General features: G+C 49.6%; 1 protein-coding gene across 25 annotated transcripts in view; it reads right to left on the bottom strand.

Annotated features, from left to right (window-relative positions):
• Positions 1-3799: 3799 nt before the first annotated feature.
• Positions 3800-23914, bottom strand: part of TTLL4 (tubulin tyrosine ligase like 4) — a 47293-nt gene continuing 27178 nt past the window's right edge. For 10 of the 25 annotated variants that reach the window (XM_054679372.1, XM_054679373.1, XM_001159133.6 and 7 more), the window contains 18 exons: positions 22329-23913; positions 21325-21434; positions 20908-20971; positions 13278-13402; positions 12710-12820; positions 12280-12356; positions 11317-11508; positions 11139-11221; positions 10786-10914; positions 10284-10406; positions 9573-9671; positions 9120-9254; positions 8361-8498; positions 6683-6785; positions 5514-5724; positions 5302-5372; positions 4818-4903; positions 3800-4353 (listed from right to left, as the gene is read on the bottom strand). In XM_054679372.1, coding sequence (XP_054535347.1) covers positions 4098-4353; positions 4818-4903; positions 5302-5372; positions 5514-5724; positions 6683-6785; positions 8361-8498; positions 9120-9254; positions 9573-9671; positions 10284-10406; positions 10786-10914; positions 11139-11221; positions 11317-11508; positions 12280-12356; positions 12710-12820; positions 13278-13402; positions 20908-20971; positions 21325-21434; positions 22329-23815 — 3600 coding nt within the window. In that variant the 5' untranslated portion in view covers positions 23816-23913 and the 3' untranslated portion in view covers positions 3800-4097. Of the gene's footprint in view, positions 4354-4410; positions 4904-5220; positions 5373-5513; positions 5725-6682; positions 6879-8360; positions 8499-9119; positions 9255-9572; positions 9672-10283; positions 10407-10785; positions 10915-11138; positions 11222-11316; positions 11509-12279; positions 12357-12709; positions 12821-13277; positions 13403-20907; positions 20972-21324; positions 21435-22328; position 23914 lie in introns of those variants that run through there. The other 15 variants (XM_009444326.4, XM_054679378.2, XM_054679375.2 and 12 more) reach the window with 5 other exon arrangements.

Raw genomic sequence — 23914 nt, 5'->3', positions numbered from 1 at the left:
TATTGCATGTTATAGTGCTTTTACTTTATATGTTCTGGGTGGTAGTTTTGGTCTGTTTTAGAATCCACTACTTTAAATCTGCATCATATATTATCAGGCACCTTGTTAGGTGCTTTTCCTCCATATTTTAGTCCCATAACTATTCTGAGTAGGCTTTGGTGTCCCCAGTTTACTAACTGAAACTTAAATATCTTTTCAAAATTCTGTTAGCTTTGCCTGTGGCAGTCCCTGGCATTCCATGTATCTCAGTCTATTATAATTATGACACAGATGGGTTTTAGAAAACCACCACCTGCTATTGACCCTTCTTGTGTTTTCACCTGTAAAACATTTGCCGAGAGCAACATATGACTGCTTGCAACTTTCACTGATCCAACGCTGGTGAAGGGGCAAGCCAAATGAGCTGGCATCGATCCCCGGATATTAATGAGTGGGCAAACTCTGCTACAGGGGAAACTCTAAAAGGCCAAGAAGGGTTGTGAAAGGCTTGGTCAGAATCTCAGGTGGCAAGAAATGGAGCTCTCTTAGCCATCTGAAAACCATCAGTGTTTCCAAGTCTCACAGCAGTTGGGGGATTCGAACAACAGTCACAGGTAAGCCTTAATCTTAGAGGACAAATCAAGGGGAGCCCAGGAGAGGAGATCCCTGTCTGCCTTTGTTGGTCACCTATCTTGGGTAACTAATTCAGCTGAGAAGGAAGTAGAAAGGTCTTTGTGTCCAGATGATCAGTCTCCTTCACTGGCCCTCAGCAGCACTGGACTGCCCCAGAAGCCACTGGGTATGTACTTTGGCTAGGGTGACAGGGGGATACTCACCCTCAGCCAAACAGCCTGAAACCAAGAGAAGGTACCTGTAATGACAACTGTCCCTTCCTACAGCTGTTAGGTCCATATATCTGCTCTTTGGGTCCAGTTCCAATCAAGTTCTCTTGTTTTCCGTACCCTGCTTCTCCCCTTTCCAGCCACCTGACACCCACTGTGCTTGCTTTCCCCTTCTTTTCAAAGCTTCTCTTGAAATAATTTAATAATCCCACTCAGTTCACATACTTCTAATGCTTAATGTGCTTCCTTTCTCAGGGATTCTGTGCTCTGACTGTGAAGTGTTTAACCAAAGAATAAATCCCCAGAGGAGTGATAATGTAATAGGAGGGTGAATGGTGATGTTTGTGTGTGCACTGGGGTGAAGGTGAGGGCCATGAGCTATCTAGACCCTGTTCTGGCATCTTCACTTCTAAAATATCTCGATGGCAGCTCCACCTCCTGGAGGAGAGGGTTTTACGTTTCTTGCCTGTCTCTTCCCACCTAGGACACAGGGCTTGGACAGCAAGTGGAGAAGGTGTGACCATGCAAAGTGCCCTCTATGTCCTAAGTACTTTTACCACATTTGGTTTAAATCTTCGCAACCCTGCACTGTAGGTATTATATTCATACTACAAAGAAATGGAGACTTAAAAGTTAGATGACATGCCCAAGGTCACACAGTAAGTGGCAGAACTGGGATTTAAACCCAAGGTCAGCCTGATTCAAGGTTCCCGATCCTCTCCTGACACAAGGCCATCTCTTCATTAGTATTTCTTCTAAGAAACTGAGTTTCTCATCATTCCAAAGTGGATGCAAAGTAAACAGCAGTGACTGCCCTCCTCCACTTTCCACCCCAAGCCCTTACTCCACTACTCCAGAAATAGCCTACACTCCATTCCTTGTCTCAAGAACACTCGCCTCCCCTTCCTCCAAATAGACTAGGTAAGTTATCAACTTAGGAAAACAACTGACATATTCTGACAAATATTTATTCTACTATACTCCCAATTTAACCTTTCCATAAAATCTCATTCCTTCTCAAAAATTCCTGCTTAGCTGAATACCTCATATTGTGGGCATTCAATACAAAAGTATATATGCCAAATGCTTGATAAGATTTAATTTTCTCTCAAGAGTGAGAGGTAAATGTGATATGTAAGTCCCATTCCTTTCTCCTACCCAGCAAAACACCCATGTCTATCAGATACTCAAATGTGATGAAAATTAAGAATAATGTACAAACTTGTTTTAAACTAACAGCAGTGTCTTTCCATTGCTCTTTTAGAACCTTCATTGCTCACAAGGACTTAATTTCCTAAGTCCTTCTCCCTTCCCCCACCATGCTTCCCCCAATACCCCCATTCAGCAATGCTGGTTCCCTCTCCAGTTAGGGCAATGGAAATAGATTGGTTGTGTTGTACAGGGATTCTCAGGGGGCAAGCCAAAGAACTGAAGTTTGTTTTCATGGAGTAAACCAGCTCAACCAGGACTCCGTGCCTAAGTCCTTGCCGTGAAGGCCCAGCCACAACAAAACTGCCAGGCAGGCAGCTCATTTTCTCTTAGGAAGGCAGCAGATTCCCCATGTCATGTCTGCACTAGAATACTGCAGCCAGCGGGGAGAAGAGGCGGGTCACTTCAATTACATCAGGAAAGATCCAATAGGAGTGTCAAGGACCTCTCCCATTATGGCCCGACTTTAAAGTCCTTACTATTGAGCAGCCAATGATGCCCAGGACTTTGTCACCAAACTTTCACAACTGTCAACATGGCCTTAGGACTGGCCAAACACCCACCTACTCTGTGGCCTTGAACCCAATCAGGCCTCTCAGTGATCTTTCCAGGGCCCCACCCCACCTCGCCACAGAACTCCAGGAGCCATGAAACACAGGAGTCTCTATCTTTCCAAAGCTCAGAGAGAATGGGGGCAGCTACAGTCCAGGGTGAGACCAAGTAGCTGAGCTTTCTGCCTGATGTGCAAAGAGAAAACTTGAGTAGCAGGGACACGGGGCCAATTGGCTTCTTATATGTGCCACTGCTAGAAAAAACTAAGTAAAGGGACTACAGGGGCTGGGGAGGAGGCAAGCAGCAACCACTAAGTGCAGGGTTAGGAAGGAGCACGGCTTCAGAGAAAACCTTTCTGATCCGAACTCTTCCGCTTGTGCTGTTCCCAGATTCCACTTTCTCATCCCTAGATGAGAGACAATTAGAACTTCTGGTTCAAGTGCTGGGGTCCTTTGAGATCTCTGTAAATACAGTTCACTCAGTCAACATTTATTGAATAGTCACTGTTTACTGAGTCTAGAGGAGGGAGGTAGAATCAGTTCAGTACAAGAGTTTAGTCTGAGGTTTGATTGGAAGCCCATCCTACAACAGTGACTGCTCCTGAAACCCACCTGCCAAGCCGCCAGACCCTGCTTGCTGCACGGCAGAACATTGAGAAACCATGTTTGTTGCACTATAGAGAAACCACATCTCCTTCCACCCTCCCCCTGGACTGTGTCCTTTGATACATGGAGACAGGTAACAGCTACTGGGATTATCTGGGCTCCTTCACTGGGGCCATGGGAAATTCACAAAGTTCATAGACCCTCTCACACCTCAGAGAAAGCCAACAGCTAAAGAACAGATGTCCACAAGAGAGACTTCTAGAAGGCTGAACGAGCAGTGATGGGGGGTCAGAACAGGAAGACCTAGGGCTGCTGGCAGGGTGGGTATTTGGAAGGAGGCGGTGAAGACCCAAGACTAGGATGACAGGAAATGGGTTCGGCATGTTGTGGCCTCTCCGCCTGTCTACTGAGGAAGTTCAAGGGTTTCTCCTCAGGACAGCGGTGGGAGAGGGGTGAGGAAAGACCTAAGGAAATAAGGACCTCAGAAGACCCCCTCAAATTCAGAACAAAGGATTTCCGGTCCAAATATGTTCTGTATGTTTTCTCCTCTTGAGCTACAACTCAGCAACCACACCAGGGCCCCCAGACAAACCACACATGGCTCACTTAAGGTAGAAACCAAAACCTGCTTTATAAGGCTGCATGGCCACCACTGGCTTCTCTGCTGAGATATGAGGTGCCAGCCAGGCAGACAGGTGACAGAGGGTGACCCTTCCTCACCTTCTCCCCATCACTACCATCCCTCCGGCCCTACAAATACCCATCTCTATAATGCAACCACTTCAAAAAATACTCTGAGGAGGGACAGGGTGAAAGGGGTAGGGGCTCAGACTGGTCTGAACAGCAGGCTGGTTCCCGTGAGGTAGCTGATGCCCATGCTCCTGGGCAGAGGCTTTTGGAGAGAGGCCAGTTATGGGCTCACAGCCAGGAGGGAGTCACTGATTGACTGGAAAGTGGAGGAAGCAGAAAGTCTTGAAGTCCGCCCAGAGCACTTGATCACAGGTAACGTCTGGGTAGAAAGGCTGGGCTCTTTGCTGGTGTCCTCACTGTCCTTTGAGGAACTGGGTTTCTGGGGATAAGGGGAAAGGCCAGCTTGAGTCTTCTTGGATTTGGGCATGGTCCCGTCTTCAGAGAGTAGTAGGCTAACCTCACAGGAGCTTTGTTTTCTGGAGGGAATAGGTGGTGAAAGAAATGACTGAGACACTGTTTAACTGAGACTTTACCTTAGGATTTGCCTTCAGTCTGGAGCAGGCATTCACGACATTACGGTGTTGTAGGCCAAAATTACATGGATATGTAATAACCATAAAAAAAATTCTATTTACTTGAAGGCTTGAGATCTGCAGTGCAAGAGTGAATGGGGGTGCGGGTAGAGGGCTAACAATTTCCCACAGCTAGTGGGTATGGCTGACAGTGGCTGCTTCAGGAAGCACTTCTGTCCTCCAGCTCAGCTTCCCTGGGCATACCAAGATCTACCAGAAAAAGGATGCTATGGCTGCATGTCCTGACGCTCCCACCAACCCCCAGCTGGAGAATGCTGATCTCACTGCCACAGTCTGGGAAGAGGGGAAGGAAGAAAACTCTACAAACTCACAGCCAGCAGCCCCTCCCTTGCCCAGGCAGCACTCACCCCAGCTTGCTAGTCTCTGATTTGCTGAAGGCATTGAGTATCACGTCATCCTTTGAGATAGTCAGAAGTGATGTCGGGAGAGACCACTAAGAGCAAAGGAAGCAATGAGACCAAAAGGCTTGGCGGAGGCAAGGCAGGAGTGTTTGGGGTCTTGGGACCCTCCAGCTCTACCTCTAAATTGATCATGGGGTTCTCCCCTTCCCTACCCCTCAGGCATGGGCCCAGGTGGGTAAAAGTCTCAGTTCTCTTCTGAAGCAAACAAGAAGTTGAGGCCTACAAAGCACTTTTTGATCCTTGAAAGAAAGGTACCCAGGGAATCCTGGAGGCAACTATTCCCTTGAAAGGAAAGAATGGTGAGACAGAAGCAGAGCCTAGCAGAGAAGTGAGAGAGGCCTATACATACCAACCCAACTCCTGCTGCACTCATAAGGCAGAGGAGGGAGGGGCCTGAGAAGGAGCTGTCCTCCACACTGGCAGCACTCACCACTGGAGCAGAATCAGAGACAACTCCCATGTGGAACCCTTTGTAGCACCAACTCCGGAGCAGATCTACTCCTAGGACAAGATTAGCAGGAGTTGGGGTTTAAGAAGGTAGAATCAATTGGCCAATTCTTTCCAGAGACGCCCATTTCTTGGTATACTGGGATTTAATCTCTCACTAAACTTGGCTTTCTGAGGGCAGGGAGGGCACATCACCTTTAAGCTTGTTGCCATGGTATTTCTGTTCCCATTGGGTGGTGAGAATGTTGAAATATCGTGGCTGCTCAAAAAAGCGGAGATAGCGAGAGGAGATATGAGAAGGAAAAATTCGTTCAAACTGACCACGGCGAGAAAACTCATCTTCCATCTCAACCAGAATCCGAACATCATCTGGTGTCAGGACATCCAGCACAGATGCATAGAAGTCCTGTGGTCCAAGGAACAGGGAGAAAAAGGGTGTGAGAGAGTGTAAGCCAGGGGCAGAGACTCAAGAAGCTGGGGAACAGGGAGCACACCCCTGGGGTCCTACAGCTCTGGGACTCTCATGGAACTACTGAGGGCAGCCTAGTGGGCCAGCTCTGAAAGACATCTGTTCCTAAGTCTACTGAACTTAGCTAGTGGGGGAAGGCACTCTTGTTTGGGGTCAGGGGAGCCACTGGGGCTGAGAGGTTAAGTAGTTTGTTGGGTAAAGTCAAGATGAGGATCCAGCAATTCAGATTTGGCACCAGTCTTGTATCTGCCATGCTTAAATCCAGCTTCCTTATCTGCTCTGAGAAAGTCAGCTTCCTGGGGTCTCTCACTGTGCCTCTCAGAGAAAGAAACCCAAAGGGTAAAAGTCTATAGTTTGGACAAGAGGGGGCCAGAAAACATGGTAAAGACAATTAACACTCTCCCAGAATGACAGACATGCCAACAAATCTCTGTGCATCAGAGGATCACAGGCCTGGATTAAGAAACCGTGCTCTTAAGAAAAGCTGGTTGCAGCCAGGCGTGGTGGCTCACGCCTGTAATCCCAGCACTTCGGGAGGCCGAGGCAGGCGGATCACTTGAGGTTGGGAGGTTGAGACCAGCCTGACCAACATGGAGAAACCCCGTCTCTACTAAAAAATATAAAATTAGCTGGGTATGGTGGTGCATGACTCTAATCCCAGCTACTCGGGAGGCTGAGGCAGGAGAATCACTTGAACCTGGGAGGCGGAGGTTGCAGTGAGCTGAGATCGCACCATTGCACTTCAGCCTGGGCAACAAGAGTGAAACTCTATCTCAAAAAAAAAAAAAAAAAAAAAGGAAAAGAAAAAAAAAAAGAAAAGCTGTTTGCTTTTGGGTCCCAAATGTTTGACCAGGGAAGTTTTCTGCTAGCACTGGGGGGAAGACCAATCTCCTACCTGATCAGGAATTTTCTGGGTCAGATAATAGGCTTTCTTCATCTTCTGTGCAGTGACATGCTCTGGAGCCATTCGACATTTGTCCCCAGGGGAGGTGGGCAGGCTACGGCAGAGGCCAGAAAGAAAGCAAAGGGCAGGGTCAGCAGCTTCTTATTTGGAGGAAATATGGAGGAGGTCCAGCCCAGCAGACACCCTTCTTGAGAGAAGACAAAGATGTATGAACAGAGGTTACTTGAGTAGTAGGTTGGACTAAAATGCACTCCCCAGAAGTAACCTGAGAGTCATCAAATATTAAGTAAAAGGATACAAACCACCAGCTTTAGGTTGAATTTGAATGATAAAAAATGAGGACCTTGCAATAAGCCTTATTGTGGTATATACTTCAGTTCAGTTTAATTCAGTGAACACTTAACTATATACTCAACTCTGCCCTACTGGCTGTGTGACCCTGGGCAACTGACTTAACCTCCCTTCACCTCAGTTTCATCACCCACATTACTACAATTACCATAATCACTGTTGAGAGAGATAGTGAGACTCTGTCTCTAAAAAAATAATAATTTTAAAAAGATGACTAAAAAGCAACTCTTGCCCCCAAGGAGCTTATGGTATGGCAGGTGGGATATGTCAAATGACAACCACTGGACAGAGCCAAACATGAGTCTACAGGGTAAAGCAGGGAAAGTAAGTTTTGTTATCAGGCAAATCAGGATTTGAATTCCAGTCCTACCACTCTCTAGTTGAATAACTTTGATGGGCTACTTAATCCCAAAGAGCTTCAGTTTTCTCCTCTGTAAACTGCAGGTACAAATACTAACCTTACAGGGTTATTGGAAGGGTAAGTTATAGGGTTTTTTTCCTCACACATCTCAGGTACTAAGTAAATATAAACTCCCTCCTCTCTAGAGTGGTTCCCAATGCTTTGTCGTATGAAAAAAGAAAAAAAATGGCCATACTGAGTTGGCCTCATGAAGGTGTATGAGCTAGGCTTTGATGAACAGCAGAGGTTAACGGCGGGTCTGGCTATGGGGCATTTCAGGAGGGAGAAACTCCATAAGCAGAGGAAAGAACACTATGGGGAACAGCAAGAGGCAATAAATATTTCAGAGAGGAGACTGGACCAACTGGTCCTTAAGGATCATTCTGACCTTGAGGTTGTGTGAGCAATCCAGTTTGTCAGGGCACAGGAGCCAGGAGAGGAAGAAGAAAGAGAGATACACCAAGAAAAAGGAAGCTGGGACCCTGACTGCCCAGGTAAGAATTTTTTTTTTTTTTTTTTTTTTAGAAACAACGTCTTGCTATATTGCCCAGGCTAAAGAGAGTACAGTGGCTATTCACAGGCATGATCATCATAGTGCACTAGAGCTGTGAACTTCTAGCCTTAAAAGATCCCCCTGCTTCAGTCTCCCAAGTAGCTGGGACTAGAGACACACACCAGTGTGCCTAAGATGTTTAAATCTGATTCCTAGGCCTGTGGTTCCTGAGCAGGGGATCAACATAACTGAACATACTTGAGAGTCACTGATGTGGCATGGTAGCATGTTAGTGGACTGTAGGGGCAAGATTGAGCAGCAAGGGGAACCCGGCAGAAGGGAGCACCCAGAACCCATTCCTTCCCAGAAACTATAGCAGGGCTACTCATGCTGCCAGCAGAGCTGTGAAGAAATAGGGGCCTCACCTGGTGGTGGAGCTGCTGCAGCTGCTGGGGCTGGAAATGATATCCTCTGCATTGGGCAGGACAAAACCTGCCAGATTCAGAAGGTCACGAATCATCTGGCCTTTGATGCTGATATCCAGTGGAGAGCTGGAGTGGAGGCTTCAGAAAAAGGATAAAAAGAGTGGTCAAAGCAGCACTCCGAAACAGTCTCTGGTCATATGTGCAACTCAGGGCTAGTCTCATTTACTTCCTGGCTTCCCTAGGATGAAAGCTGCTCAAACATCCCCATGCAGGATCACCATCACAAGACTCTCTTGCCCCAAAGACGGTGAATAACCTGCCCATGACCTTGATCTGCTAAAGGAAAGCAAGCAGTAAGGATCCACTTAAAAAGAACAACTGGCTGGGCGTGGTGGCTCACATCTGTAATCCCAGCACTTTGGGAGGCCGAGGTGGGCAGATCACGAGGTCAGGAGATCGAGACCGTCCTGGCTAATACAGTGAAACCCTGTCTCTACTAAAAATACAAAAAATTAGCTGGGTGTGGTGGTGCATGCCTGTAGTCCCAGCTACTTGGGAGGCTGAGGCAGGAGAACTGCTTGAATCCGGAGGCGGAGGTTGCAGTAAGCCAAGATCGCGCCACTGCACTCCAGCCTGGGCGACAGAGCGAGACTCCATCTCAAAGAAAAAAAAAAAAAAAGAACAACTTACTGGAGTGGCAATGGGAGCGTGAGAATAATGGAAGGATTCTATGGTGAGTGTCCTGAAAATACCACCTACCTTGGGGAAATGTTGACTTCCAGGACCCAGGGCTTGAGGTTTTCATCTAGCATGATGTCAAAACCAAAGAGTTCATGGCAGCTATAGGGCCGTCGCACATACATCTTGAGCAGGCTGGTCACATAGGGCTCTGACCTGGTCATGGGGATGAGGAAGTACTCAGTTCAGCTCCTCCCAGAGGGCTCTACTCAGAGCTATCCTGCCGAAAGAGTGGCCCAGAGATAGGCAGGCAGAAGCAACCCAGGAAAGGTAGCTCTCAAGTGACACCTCTGATCTGGGACCAGCTCCTGGGGATGAGGTTCATTAGAACTTAACTCTGGCCACTCCTTCCTATTCTCTGTCCTTAAAACCAAACCACAGCATGGCCAAAGTCCAGAGCACAGCAGTGTGAGGCCCAGGAGAAAGGAGGGGGTCAGCAGCAGGCCCCACATCCAGGTTGGCAATGTGACTCACGAGATGATAGTTTTGACAACAACATCCTTTATCTTCTCCCAGATGGCGTCGCTATTGACTCCCTTCTGGCTCAGGTAGTTCCACAAAGCCTTCAGTGCCCTGCAGAGGAGGAAGAGGAAGTATTAGGAATTAAATTCTAGGAATGAGTGACAAAGACAAAGAAAAACGAAGAAGAGACCTAATGGTATTTTCTTCATATCTCTTCCTTTCGCAGTTTAAATTATGAAAGAGATGAACTTGGATGCAAATAGACCAATTCTTTTTTTTTTTTTTTTTTTTTTTTTGAGATGGAGTTTCGCTCTTTCACACAGGCTGGAGTGAAGTGGCGCAATCTCAGCTCACTGCAACCTCCGTCCCCCAGGTTCAAGTGATTCTCCTGCCTCAACCTCCTGAGCAGCTGGGATTGTAGGCGCCTGCCACCACACCCAGCTAATTTTTGTATTTTTAGTAGACGCAGGGCTTCGCCATGTTGGCCAGGCTGGTCTTGTACTCCTGAACTCAGGTGATCCACCCACCTTGGCCTCCCAAAGTGCTAGGATTACAGGCGTGAGCCACCACATCCGGCCTCAAATAGACCAATTCTGAATTGGTAAGTGTTATCTCTGGGTCTTATATTAATCCTCCACTTGCCATGCCCCTGAACCTCCCAAAACCCCAGAACCCTGTATTCCTCTAGGCCTTCACTGGACTGGGACACTCTGCCCTCAGTACCATTTGTGGCCCTGGCAAGCCATTTCATCTGCATTGGCCTGGTACTCGGCATTCTTTTTATTGACACTGTAGTTGGTCAGGTGCATGAACTTATTGCCAAGGCTCTTCATGGAAGGAGAATACCTGGAAGTAAGGAAACAAAAGGCAGAGGTAAGATGGTAACAGAGCAGATGGAGAAGGGGCCAAACATTTCCCCAAATCCTGAAGAGGTGTAGAACAAGTACACAGATCTTTTCATAGCCACAAGAGCCTGAGAAGTGTGTCTATTGGCAAAGTTCTGAAAAACCACAGCTAAACTCATCTCCTTTATCCCACCTCAGTCCCGCATGCAGGAAGACCCTCCCCAGATTTAACGAAGTAGAGAGCCTCCATATTTCCCATTTCCTGCCTTTCCCCTTGCTAACAAAAACTATTTTTCTGTTTGGTGTCTTCTAGTTTCCCTCCCTCCAAGGAAAATAAAATCCCCAATATTGTCAGAGGATACCTCACCACTGTCACATACTTGCAACTGGCAAAGCGGACCAGTCCGTCTGAAAAGAGGTAAATCCGCAGAGGATCGTAGGAAGTGACGTAAACATAGATCCGCAGGTCAAACTTGCTGCCACTGATGAGGTAGGGTTTGTGTAGATACCTACATAGGACAAAGGCCAGCTTCTCATACAGCCAGACGATGGGGCTCAGTGGGTAACCAAGCCACAGCAAAAGCCAGCTAACAGTCCCCAAGATAAAGACCTTAAAACAGTTGGCTAAGGAAGCTCTTTGGCTGGGAGAACAAAGGGCAGAACATTGTAAGAAGGGAACCTCGAGGCCAAGGAGGTGGGAGGATGGGGTAGGGGATATGTGCTACAGGCTCACCTCTGTACCAGGAGGGGCCTTCGCTTGGGGAGCTGACTCCACTTGTGAATAACCTGGATGCCAATGCCTCGAGCTGATGCTGGCTAGGAGCAGAAAGGAGATGAGATTTGCTCCAGGTCCAATACTCTGTTGTTCCCACTCACAGACCATAGTCTCCTGCCCACTGTGATTCACTCACTGGCTTCACAATCCACTTTTGGCGGCTGCTGCTCTCCCACGCTTTGCGCAGGAGCTTGGCGTCCTGGGGCAGGATAAAGGACTGGGGGAAGAAACTGAACTCCTTCTTGCCAAAGCGGCTCTGCATACGTGACAGGTTCCGCCATAGCCGGTCCTTCCTCCCAATCTGGAATGAGCCTGGGAAATGGTTTAGCTACAAAAGGGAAAAGGGTGAGTGCAGGAAGAGGGCAGAGGTGAGGCCATGAGGAAGATGACAAGACTCATTCTACCATTCCAACTTCTTTAGCAGCACTCCAAGCTTTTGTTCCATCTTACTATCACCACCCTAATGGTCCTCAAGTATCCAACTGCAGAGCACTCACCAAAAGATGATTAAAACACAGACAAAACAGAGTAATGTAAGCCAGACGTGATATTCACCTTAAGTGCAAAGAAAAAGCTATTACATCTTTATCCATGAAACCCTATGGGATGAGGACAGAAAAGCATTTCGCCTTTAGTAAGTCTGGAGGCAAGGGACTCATTCATTCCAATGTGAGACCAGAAGTCCTCTTTACACATATTCAGCTTGGGAGAATGGAATGCGCAGTGGTCATAGGGAAACATAATAAACAGAAAACAGACAATCTAACTCAAGACACATTAGAGGAAAAAGCATCTTTGAGAAGCTGCAACTGCAGGATTTCAGAGTTACACCCTCCTATGAGGTTGGAGTTCAGGATAGGGACTCAGCTGCCCCCTACATAGGCAAGAAACTCCAAGATACTGCAGCTGAACTGGAGATGTACGTGATCCACTGGAGTCTCTCACTGTACCCCTGTCCTGTACTTTCTCCTCTGTACACCTTCCTGACTTCTCCATGGTCATCATCCTCTTCCCGCCCCCTACCCCCTACTCACATCATCCCCCTCCTCTTGGCCTAGTCCAAAGTCCAGGGAAACCGCTCCTCAGAAAGGACCCCTACCTTCTGATGCTCTCGAATGGATCGGAAACTAGGAGACTTCATGTGGTGACCCCAGCAGCCCAGCCAGTCATCGTTTCCTATGGGAGGTACATCAGGAATCAGCCTTGCTAACAGCTCAGTCCAGGGACAGAGAGAGGCCCAGAGGCCCCAGAACTGGGCAGAGCTCCCAGACTTGGTTTTCAAAGAGTTGCTATGGAGCTGTCCTACATGAGGCCCTGGGGCCAGGGACAGAACAATGGCCCTCTGTCTCTCAATTCTGAACAACAGGCTCAGCCCAGGATTTCAGAGCTACACCCTCCTATGAGGTTGGATTTCAGGAGAGGGCCCCAGCTGCCCCGACATAGGCACGAGGTGTCTAGAGCTCTCCCCCTATGCAAAGCCCATCTATTTGGGGCAAAAGGACAGGCTCACAGTAAGGCAAGCAACTCACTTTTGCTGATTTTGAAGTGGGACCGTCCAATGGTCTGCTTGACAATGTTGGGGGTCACTGTGCTCATCTTCCACCGGAGCAACTTCCTCTGCTCCCAGGGAAGTTTCTCCACTGGGAAGAATGCAAGGGGTGTGGGGATGGGGGATGGAGAGGAGCAGAGAGTCATGATGAGAAGACAAAAAAGATGGCATGGCTGCCCATTTTTCCCTGGGCAGGCAAGTCACTAACTATTGCTCCAGATCAGGGTTTCAGAGGAGCACACTTTGGGAAAGAAGAGGGGCTGTGCAGGAATGAGGAACAAAGAAAGGGAAGACTGAAAGGGAAAAGCAACAAGGTTGAAGAGCATGAACTCAGCATGACATGGCAAGGCTGAAAAGGGTCAGCTAAAGGACAGACAAGAAAAAGGTTGCATCAGACCTACGACCACATGGGGAACTGAGCACAGTGTGACAACTGCCACAACAGCCATTCTGGAAACCCTCTCCTACCTACTGCCACCTCCTCCCAACTTAGCTAGCAACCTTCTCCCGGGGGGCTCTTCCGGGCTTTGACACTTGGCCAGGTTTACCTCTCTCATCCCGAGTGCCAAAATAGATGGTAGGGGGAACGTTGGGAAAGAGACTGTAGATGAGGGCTGGTCGGACAACTTTCTCATGATTGGAAAGGGGTTTGGTCAGAATTTCCATACAGCTTCTAAGACGAAAAACAAACATGGAGTAGAGAAAGGGAAAAAGCAACAGCCCTGAAGCGTCGTTACTATGACGTACGATTTCTTTCCAAGTGCTGTCTTTTAACTTGTGATTCTAAAAAGCCAGGTGCTCAATAATTAATAATTATTTTGTACATATTAATCCATAAGGTACTAGGCTAACCTACATACAACCACACCATTAAATGTCACCTAAAGACAAGGTTTTCCAACACTTCATTCTGCAATACAGCTCCAAAATTTCCCGTGACAAGACATTGGCTGGGAAAGTCCCTGACAGGAGTAGTTCTGAGAGGGGAAATGAATGTGAGTGGATACCAGTAGCAGAACGTGCTATGCTAAGACAAAGAAATAAATGAGAGAAAAGAATGATGTGAAAATTACGAAGGAGGAAAACCAAACAAGATCTGAGGTGTAGAGACTTTTAAATAGAAAAAGGGGAAAAAGCAATAGAAAGAAAAGAAACAGTGATACTTCCAGTTCATTTTATATTTAGGTTCATCTAAAGATTCATGAACCATTAGTGCTTTTCTCCATTTTGGAAGTGATTTGTGACACTGTAATTTTATGTAACAGTATGGGAACACAGATCTGGATGTGATGAAGAGATGTGGCTGATGTGGGACAGTGGGCCATGGGGGTCCCTACTGTTACTCCAACAAGGGCTTGGCCAAGGCTGTCTCAAGGGGTGTCAACATAGCAAACATATCAACTACCTGTCAGGTACAAGCTGAGAGACCAAGATCATTCCTTTAACTAGCACTGAAAAATGGAGAAAATAGCTATTACTCTTTACAACTTAGATAATATAATCCACGAATATTATTATAACATTAATTTTTAGTTTAAAAAAGTCACTTTACCTGTTATTATTTTCAGCACAACAGAAATAGGCACTGTATGTGAAACACTTCAGTGTTTTAACTCTTAAAGATTTTTAATGAATTTTATGGAATCAAGTTAAATACTAATTCCCTATGAAAAATTCTAATTAATTCAACTCTATTCCTCATTTTCAAACTTTTTCTCCAAAGGCTTTTGGTTTACTGAGTATGAGAATTTAAGATTGTTGAAAGTCAATAAGAATGAGTTAAAATTTAAAAACAAAGATAGAGGCCGGGTGCAGTGGCTCATGCCTGTAATCCCAGCACTTTGGGAGGCCGAGGCAGGCGGATCACCCGAGGTTGGGAGTTGGAGACCAGCCTGACCAACATGGGGAAACCCCGTCTCTACTAAAAATACAAAATTAGCCGGGCATGGTGGCGCATGCCTGTAGTCCCAGCTACTCGGGAGGCTGAGTCAGGAGAATTGCTTGAACCCAGGAGGCAGAAGTTGCGATGAGCCATCTCAAAAAAAAAAAAAAAAAAGGATCCCTCTCCCGTCTCCCGTCTCCCTCTCCCGTCTCCCTCTCCCTCTCCCGTCTCCCTCTCCCTCTCCTTTCCACGGTCTCCCTCTCATGCCGGGCCAAAGCTGGACTGTACTGCTGCCATCTCGGCTCGCTGCAGCCTCCCTGCCTGATTCTCCTGCCTCAGCCTGCCGAGTGCCTGCGATTGCAGGCGCGCGCCGCCACGCCTGACTGGTTTTCATGTTTTTTTGGTGGGGACGGGGTTTCGCTGTGTTGGCCGGACTGGTCTCCAGCTCCTAGCCGCGAGTGATCCGCCAGCCTCGGCCTCCCGAGGTGCCGGGATTGCAGACGGAGTCTCATTCACTCAGTGCTCAATGGTGCCCAGGCTGGAGTGCTGTGGCGTGATCTCGGCTCGCTACGGCCTCCACCTCCCAGCCGCCTGCCTTGGCCCCCCAAAGTGCGGAGATTGCAGCCTCTGCCCGGCCGCCACCCCGTCTGGGAAGTGAGGAGCGTCTCTGCCTGGCTGCCCATCGTCTGGGATGTGAGGAGCCCCTCTGCCTGGCTGCCCAGTCTGGAAAGTGAGGAGCGTCTCTGCCCGGCCACCATCCCACCTGGGAAGTGAGGAGCGCCTCATCCCGGCCGCCATCCCATCTAGGAAGTGAGGAGCGTCTCTGCCTGGCAGCCCATCGTCTGAGATGTGGGGAGCGCCTCTGCCCCACCGCCCCGTCTGAGATGTGAGGAGCGCCTCGGCCCAGCCGCGACCCCGTCTGGGAGGTGAGGAGCGTCTCTGCCCGGCCGCCCCGTCTGAGAAGTGAGGAGACCCTCCGCCTGGCAACCGCACCGTCTGAGAAGTGAGGAGCCCCTCCGCCTGGCTGCCACCCCGTCTGGGAAGTGAGGAGCGTCTCCGCCCGGCAGCCACCCCGTCCGGGAGGGAGGTGGGGACAGCCCCCCGCCCGGCCAGCCGCCCCGTCTGGGAGGTGAGGGGCGCCTCTGCCCGGCCGCCCCTACTGGGAAGTGAGGAGCCCCTCTGCCCAGCCAGGAGCCCCTCTGCCCAGCCAGCCGCCCCATCCGGGAGGGAGGTGGGGGGGTCAGCCCCCCGCCCGGCCAGCCTTCCCGTCTGGGAGGGAGGTAGGGGGCTCAGCCCCCCGCCCGGCCAGCCGCCCCGTCCAGGAGGTGAGGGGCGCCTCTGCCCGGCCACCCCTACTGGGAAGTGAGGAGCCCCTCTGCCCAGCCAGGAGCCCCTCTGCCCAGCCAGCCGCCCCGTCCGGGAGGGAGGTGGGGGGGTCAGCCCCCCGCCCGGCCAGCCACCCCATCCGGGAGGGAGGTGGGGGGGTCAGCCCCCCGCCCGGCCAGCCGCCCCATCCGGGAGGTGAGGGGCACCTCTGCCTGGCCGCCCCTACTGGGAAGTGAGGAGCCCCTCTGCCCGGCCAGCCACCCTGTCCAGGAGGGAGTTGGGGGAGTCAGCCCCCCGCCCGGCCAGCCGCCCCGTCCGGGAGGGAGGTGGGGGGCTCAGTCCCCCGCCCGGCCAGCCGCCCCGTCCGGGAGGTGAGGGGCGCCTCTGCCCGGCCGCCCCTACTGGGAAGTGAGGAGCCCCTCTGCCCGGCCAGCTGCCCCGTCTGGGAGGGAGGTGGGGGGCTCAGCCCCCTGCCCGGCCAGTCGCTCCATCCGGGAGGGAGGTGGGGGGGGGGTCAGCACCCCCTCCCGGCCAGCCGCCCCGTCTGGGAAGGAGGTGGGGGGCTCAGCCCCCCGCCCGGCCAGCCGCCCCGTCCAGGAGGGAGGTGGGGGGGTCAGCCCCCGGCCCGGCCAGCCGCCCCGTCCGGGAGGTGAGGGGCGCCTCTGCCTGGCCGCCCCTACTGGGAAGTGAGGAGCGCCTCTGCCCGGCCAGCCGCCCCGTCCGGGAGGGAGGTGGGGGAGTCAGCCCCCCGCCCGGCCAGCCGCCCCATCCGGGAGGGAGGTGGGGGGCTCAGCCCCCCGCCCGGCCAGCCGTCCCGTCCGGGAGGGAGGTGGGGGGCTCAGCCCCCCGCCCGGCCAGCCGCCCTGTCCGGGAGGTGAGGGGCGCCTCTGCCCGGCCGCCCCTACTGGGAAGTGAGGAGCCCCTCTGCCCGGCCAGCCGCCCCATCCGGGAGGGAGGTGGGGGGCTCAGTCCCCCGCCCGGCCAGCCGCTCCGTCCAGGAGGGAGGTGGGGGGGTCAGTGCCCCGCCCGGCCAGCTGCCCCGTCTGGGAGGGAGGTGGGGGGGTCAGCCCCCCGCCCGGCCAGCCGCCCCGTCCGGGAGGGAGGTGGGGGGCTCGGCCCCCCGCCCGGCCAGCCGCCCCATCCGGGAGGGAGGTGGGAGGGTCAGCCCCACACCCGGCCAGCCGCCCGGTCTGGGAGCTGAGGGGCGCCTCTGCCCCGCCGCCCCTACTGGGAAGTGAGGAGCCCCTCTGCCCGGCCACCACCCCGTCTGGGAGGTGTACCCAACAGCTCATTGAGAATGGGCCATGATGACAATGGCGGTTTTCTGGAATAGAAAAGGGGTCAAGGTGGGGAAAAGATTGAGAAATCGGATGGTTGCCGTGTCTGTGTAGAAAGAAGTAGACATGGGAGACTTTTCATTTTGTTCTGTACTAAGAAAAATTCTTCTGCCTTGGGATCCTGTTGATCTGTGACCTTACCCCCAACCCTGTGCTCTCTGAAACATGTGCTGTGTCCACTCAGGGTTAAATGGATTAAGGGCGGTGCAAGATGTGCTTTGTTAAACAGATGCTTGAAGGCAGCATGCTCGTTAAGAGTCATCACCACTCCCTAATCTCAAGTACCCAGGGACACAAACACTCTGCCTAGGAAAACCAGAGACCTTTGTTCACTTGTTTGTCTGCTGACCTTCCCTCCACTAGTGTCCTATGACCCTGCCAAATCCCCCTCTGTGAGAAACACCCAAGAATGATCAATAAAAAATTTTATTAAAAAAAAAAAAAAAAAAAAAGAAGTTGCGATGAGCCAAGATCACGCCATTGCACTCCGGCCTGGGTAACAAGAGCAAAACTCCATCTCAAAAAAACAAAAACAAAACAAAACAAAAAAGATAGAAACGTAAAATGGTACAGCCACTCTGGAAAACAATTTTGGCAGTTTCTTAAAAAAACTAAACATGTAACCACCATACAACCTAGCAATTGCACTCCTGGGCATTTATCCCAGAGAGATGAAGACTTCCATTGACAGAAAAATATGTACATGATTATTTATAGCAGCTTTATTCATAACAGCCAAAAGCTGAAAACAACCCAAATATCCTTCAACAGGTGTACGGTTAAACAAACGGTGGTACATCCATACCACAGAACACTATCAAGCAATAAAAAAGAATGAGAACTATTAATACATGCAACAACCCAGGTCAGTCTCCAAAGAATATGCTGAATGAAAAAACGTCAATGTCAAAAGGTGACATACTGCTGTGATTCTATCTGTGTAACATTCTTGAAATGACAAAAAGGAGAACTAGTGGTTGCCAGGGGGTTAAGGAGGGGATGGGAGAGTAAGGGTAGGAGGAGGAGGAATTCCTACAGTGATGACAACGTTCTGTATCTTGTTGTTTTTTTTTGAGACAGAGTCTTGCTCTTGTCACCCAGGCTGGGGTGCAGTGGCACGATACCGGCTCACTGCAACCTCCACCTCCCAGGTTCATGTGATTCTCCTGCCTCAGCCTCCCGAGTAGCTGGGATTATAGGTGCCCACCATCACGCCCAGCTAATTTTTGTATTTTTAGTAAAATATGTTGTATTTTAGTAAAACATGGGGTTTCACCATGTTGGCCAGGCTAGTCTCAAACTCCTGACTTCAACTCATCTACCCGCCTCAGCCTCCCAAAGTGCTGGGGTTACAGGCGTGAGCCACTGCACCAGGCAAGATGTTCTATATCTTGACTCTAACAATGTTAACAACATCCCAAGTGTACTGTATTGTACTTCTGCAAGATGTTACCCAATGGGGGAAACTGAGTACAGAGTACAGGGGACCTCTCTGCGTTCTTTCTTACAACTGCATGTGAAATCTATAATTATCTCAATATCACAAGCTTAATTTAAAAAACAAACAAAAAACCCTTGTGAGTTGTCTCACAAGAACCCTGAACTTCTCCTCAAGAGACCTGGCTTCTAGTCTAGCCATGCTAGAAACTATGACCTTGGAACAGTTGCTTCACTTCTCTGGTCCTCAATATTTACACTGGACTTGATGGCTTCCATCTCTAAAATTACATGATTCTTAGAGCACAACAACAGGAAATGCAATGAAAGTACCGCTGTGTAAAGAAACAGGTAGTGTTTCCAATGATTTTTCTGTTTTTCAGTGGTTGCCAAATTTTCCATAATATACAAATGTTTCATAATAGAGAAAAAATAAGATTTTAGCAATCCAAAAGTATTTTACTCATCTTTAAAATGCAAAGTGGTTTGGAATTCATCTATCTCCATTTTTGGTCAGGTGCAGTGGCTCAGACCACTAATCTCAGTGCTTTGGGAGGCTAAAGCAAGAGGATCACTTGAGGCCAGAGTTCAAGACAAGCCTGGGTAATATAATGAGACCTTCCCCCACAACTCTACAAAAAAATTTTTTTTTTATTAGCTGGGTGTGGTGGGTGGTCCTGTAGTCCCAGCTGCTCAGGAGGCTGAGGCAGGAGGATTGCTTGAGCCCAGGAGTTCGAGGTTACAGTAAGCTATGATGGATCCACTGCACTCTAGCCTGGGCAACAGAGCAAGACTCTGACTCTAAAAAATAAAAATATATATTTCCATTTTCTTGAAAATTATGTTTAAGCCTCATATAGAGAAAAAGTTATGTGCAATTTGTAGAAGTTAATTAATTAATGAGCAAATGATTAACAAACACCTTTTGTGAATTTTATCTTATATATCAGGAAGGCTAAAGGGTTGTGTAGCAGTCCTGAAGTAGGCCCTTAAGTGTAAAAAAGGTAGGACTCCAAATCAATTACATGTCAAATATCTTTCTCCTATGAAGAGTGGAGGTACTTAATCAATATCCAATATATATAACCTGAAGTAGTTCTGCTTTTCTGGAAGGAGGATGGGTTGGGCTGAAAGTGACAATTTATGCATCAGACTCAGGGTGCCCGTGATGGGATTTCTATCCACCTTCACAGAGAATCCCAGTTCTCACTCCCACTTTCCAAACAGCTCTGTCTCCACCTTGCAGGTTAGGGGCTCTAAAATTGGTGTGCTGCTGCCGCACCATCACATTTCACAGAGATGCAGCCTGTCTTGTCCATGCTAAACAAGGCAGAGAAGGCTCCCTTTCTTCTTAGCTTCATTTAAGGCGGGGGTGATGCAAAGAAAAACAACCCGACTCTGGGTGCTCCATATATTGGTCAAGCCCAGTGATATACAGGTTTTAATTAAAAATTAGGGCCAGGTGCAGTGGCTCAGCCCTATAATTCGAGCACTTTGGGAGGCCAACGATTACAGGTGTGTGCCACCATACCCAGCTAATTGTTTCCATTTTTAGTAGAGATGGGGTTTCACCATGTTAGCCAGCCTGGTCTCTAACTCCTGGCCTCAAGTGATCCACCCATCTTAGTCTCCCAAAGTGTTAGGATTACAGGCATAAGCCACTGCGCCCAGCCCATTATACTGTTGTTGTTGTTGTTGTTTTGTTTTTGAGACAAAGTCTTGCTCCGTCACCCAGGCTGGAGTGCAGCAGTGCGATCTCAGCTCACTGCAACCTCCACTTCCCAGGTTCAAGTGATTCTCGTGCCTCAGCCTCCCGAGCAGCTGGGATTACAGGTGTGCACCACCATGCCTTGCTAATTTTTATATTTTTAGTAGAGACAGGGTTTTGCCATGTTGGCTTGGCTAGTCTCGAACTCCTGACCTCAGGAGATCCGCCTGCCTCAGCTTCCAAAGTGCTGGGGTTACAGGTGTGAGCCACTGCGCCTGGCCCATGATACTGTTTTTAAGCCCCACAGATGAGATGTGCTTCTGGCCCCCCATTACTCCCTGTTCAAAAACTAAAGTCGCAAACATAAAAATTTGGTAAAAATGCATTAGAGTTCTCCAGGCCATTAATGACTTGAGGGGTTTATCTCTTTATAATCTTTAAGAGACAAAAGATGAGCATTTAACAATGATCTATACAACCACACTTACCTAGAGATCATGGCCACCGATTCGCTGGGGGAGACAGCACTTAATGAGGAGCACTCTGAGTCTCCTAGAGGAAGGAAGAACAGAGAAATTCTGACTAGAAGAGGCTGCAGCACAAACTTACCAAGCCTAGGCAACTCTTCCTTGAATATCCTGGGCTCAACCCTTCTTGGGGAGCCACAAGCACCACCCCACTGCTTTGCACTGCCTTCCTCAACAGAAGCAGCGGGAAGGTAAGACCAGTGGGACAGGAGGACTAGAGACCCAAGTCCTCTAGAAGGCACTACCCCCACTTAAGACCCCCAAAGCAAATGACTGATGTAGGTAATGTGAGTCAAGGACCTAGTACACAATTGTCAGCCCCCTGCCCAACAGGTCATAACCAACTCCTACTTGGAAGTGAAAGGGTTTCCTACTCACCCTCCTCCTCTTCATTCTCATCACGGCTACAACAGTCTTCCAAACCATCTACTAGTTCTTCTTCTGTATCTTCAGTCTCAGCCTGATCTGGCTGGAGGTCAGTAGCTGAACTAAAAGAAAGAATCATGCCCCCAGCCTAGTCAACTCCATCAAAGAGGTCACAGTTAGATTCTCATTCCTTCATCATCTCCCAGTATTTGCCCCTTCTCCATTACCAATCTGCTACTTCTTGCCTGGACCTCACAACTCATTTCTTTTGTCTTCAAAGCTTAGGTCTAGGCATAGCTCCTCAACCTTACATCTCCCATTCTGCAAAGAGGCACTATGTTTTCCATTTTCTTTGGTGTCCCTCATAGCATATAAGTACAACATTCTACATCTAAAAAACCATCAATGGATATCTGGTAATTGACTTGAAATGTCCCTAGGCCACTCTCTGAGAACTCAGAAAAAGGCCTTAGTGGACCAAGTTCCCAGGAAAATAACAAAACACAACAGAAGGAGCCAACTATGTGTGTGCCCTAACTATAAATGGCTGTCATGCCAAGAATGACTGAGAACCTCATTTGGTTTGGAAAAAGTAGGAAAGTCACAGGCTTCAACATTTGGTGCTCACAATTCTTATTCCTCTCCTGGTTTTTACTTAAAATAGGGGTTGGCGAACTCTTTCTCTAAAGGACCAGAGAGTAAATATTTTTGTTTGCAGGCCAGTCGGTTTATCACAACTACTCAGCTCTACCATCGTAACAAGAAAGCAGCCACAGACAACTGCAAATGAATGGACAAGGCTGCATTCCAACAAAACTTTATTTACAAAAGCAGGCAACAAGCAAGATTTGGTCTGCAAGCTATAGTTTCCCAACCCTTGCCCTGAAGTGAAAACCAAAAATTCTAGGGCAGCTAAAAAATAAAACCAACCTTCAGAGGTACAGGGTCGGTGCCACCCCAAATTATGGTATATACATTCTACTGCTCTAAATGAACCAAAAACATTGCCAACATACCTAATATCCCTATCAGATGAGTCCAGCTTCCTGGCCTCCTCAGGTCTCTCCTTCTCAGACTGGCCCAGCTGGATGGAAGAGAGGCGGGTGGCCACGTTGGCTATGCCAAGAGTTTGAGGAAAAGGGGGACCTGGAGCTTTGCCTTCTCCAAATGCTGAGGAGTCAATTACAGATTCACAGGCAGGGTTGTGATTGAGCCCACTGGCATGTGAGGCAAGGAGGTGAATGCTGATACGTTTGGTACAGAAGACTGTATTGTCCAACCCCAGGGTATCTGAGGCACCAGGGAGGACCCGCCTGACCGATCCAGCATCCTCCTGAGGAAACTGCTGATTTACCGCAGGAGGTTTCCACCGCCTGCTCCTGTTGAGGACATTCCACTGGAAGCTGGGGTTCAGGAAACTAGACTGTTCAAGCTGGCAGCCTTGCCTCGGCATCTTCTCAAAGCCTCTTGCGGTCAATTTCCTCACGGCCTCAGTGAACCGAATCTCCTTAGTTGGATCCTGGGAATCAGAGCTGTCATCCAGAGCACAGGAAAGTGGCTCTGCCCTCATGGCTAAGTTATTCCGGTTATACCAAGAAGAGGCAACACTGGTGGTGGATGTGTCGTGGGAGCTAGCGGTAGACAAGGCGATATGGGCACTGGCATCAGCTAGGACAGTGCCAATGCTTTTGGGCACCTTATGGTCAACAGGCTGCGGTGCACAGTCTCCAGTACCCCCTGAATGATGCCAGGAGACAGGCTGGATCTTGGGTGGCGATACTGGCTTCAGGCCCTGTGTGGTCTGCAATAAAGGCACTGGCGTGCTATTTGGCCGCATGAAGGAATTATTATTCAGCATGGGCTTATAGGAGGAAGAGAGTGGAGATGGGATCTTCCCTGAGATGGCAGAGGCCAGGCTCTTCCCTGAAGGGTTTTCCCCAGCCGCTGCCAAGCAGAGGTACGGTTCTGTGGATGAGGAGGCCATGGGCTGGGCCATGGAGAAGACCATGGAAGAAGTGGCCTTGTTGGCAGTGAGACTGACAGGGAGGCTCTTTTGAGGGAGAGAAAAAGGGCTTTTTTCTGATGGGCTCGAACGCAAGCAGAAAGACTCCAGTTGCTGGTACGGTTTTTGCCTATAGCTGGAGCGGCGGTATAGCAGGGTGCTGTTGAACAAGTCCGGGAGAGAGTGTAGGTAACAGGAACTGCTGTGGCCTGCAATGACAGCCGTGGTCCCAGAGCTACATAAAGTGCTGGGGCAAAAGAAATATGCTGGCTGGGGTGGGACGCCCAAGAGGCCTGGGCCCAACCCTGCTGATAGTGTCTCCACTTGCTTCTTTTCCAGCTTCCAGATTGGCTTCACTTGCTGATGGGCCTGAGGCCAGACTCTGCCCTCCGAGGGTTTCTCAGGTGGCGTGGCAGGTACTGTGCCTGAGGGACCACTCTGCTTGAAGCTGTTTTTCTGGCAGAGGCCAATACTATAGTGCTGTGTTCCTGCTGAGGCCATGAGGGGCCCACATCATGGCCACACGGTCTCATGGCCTTGCTGAGGTAAGGTGCCACACACCTCCGGTAGTAGCAGCTGCATCCTTGAAGTCTGTCAGTC

This window comes from Pan troglodytes, chromosome 13, assembly GCF_028858775.2.
Source record: "Pan troglodytes isolate AG18354 chromosome 13, NHGRI_mPanTro3-v2.0_pri, whole genome shotgun sequence".
Lineage (NCBI taxonomy): Eukaryota > Metazoa > Chordata > Mammalia > Primates > Hominidae > Pan > Pan troglodytes.
This window is presented reverse-complemented; position numbering and strand designations above follow the sequence as displayed.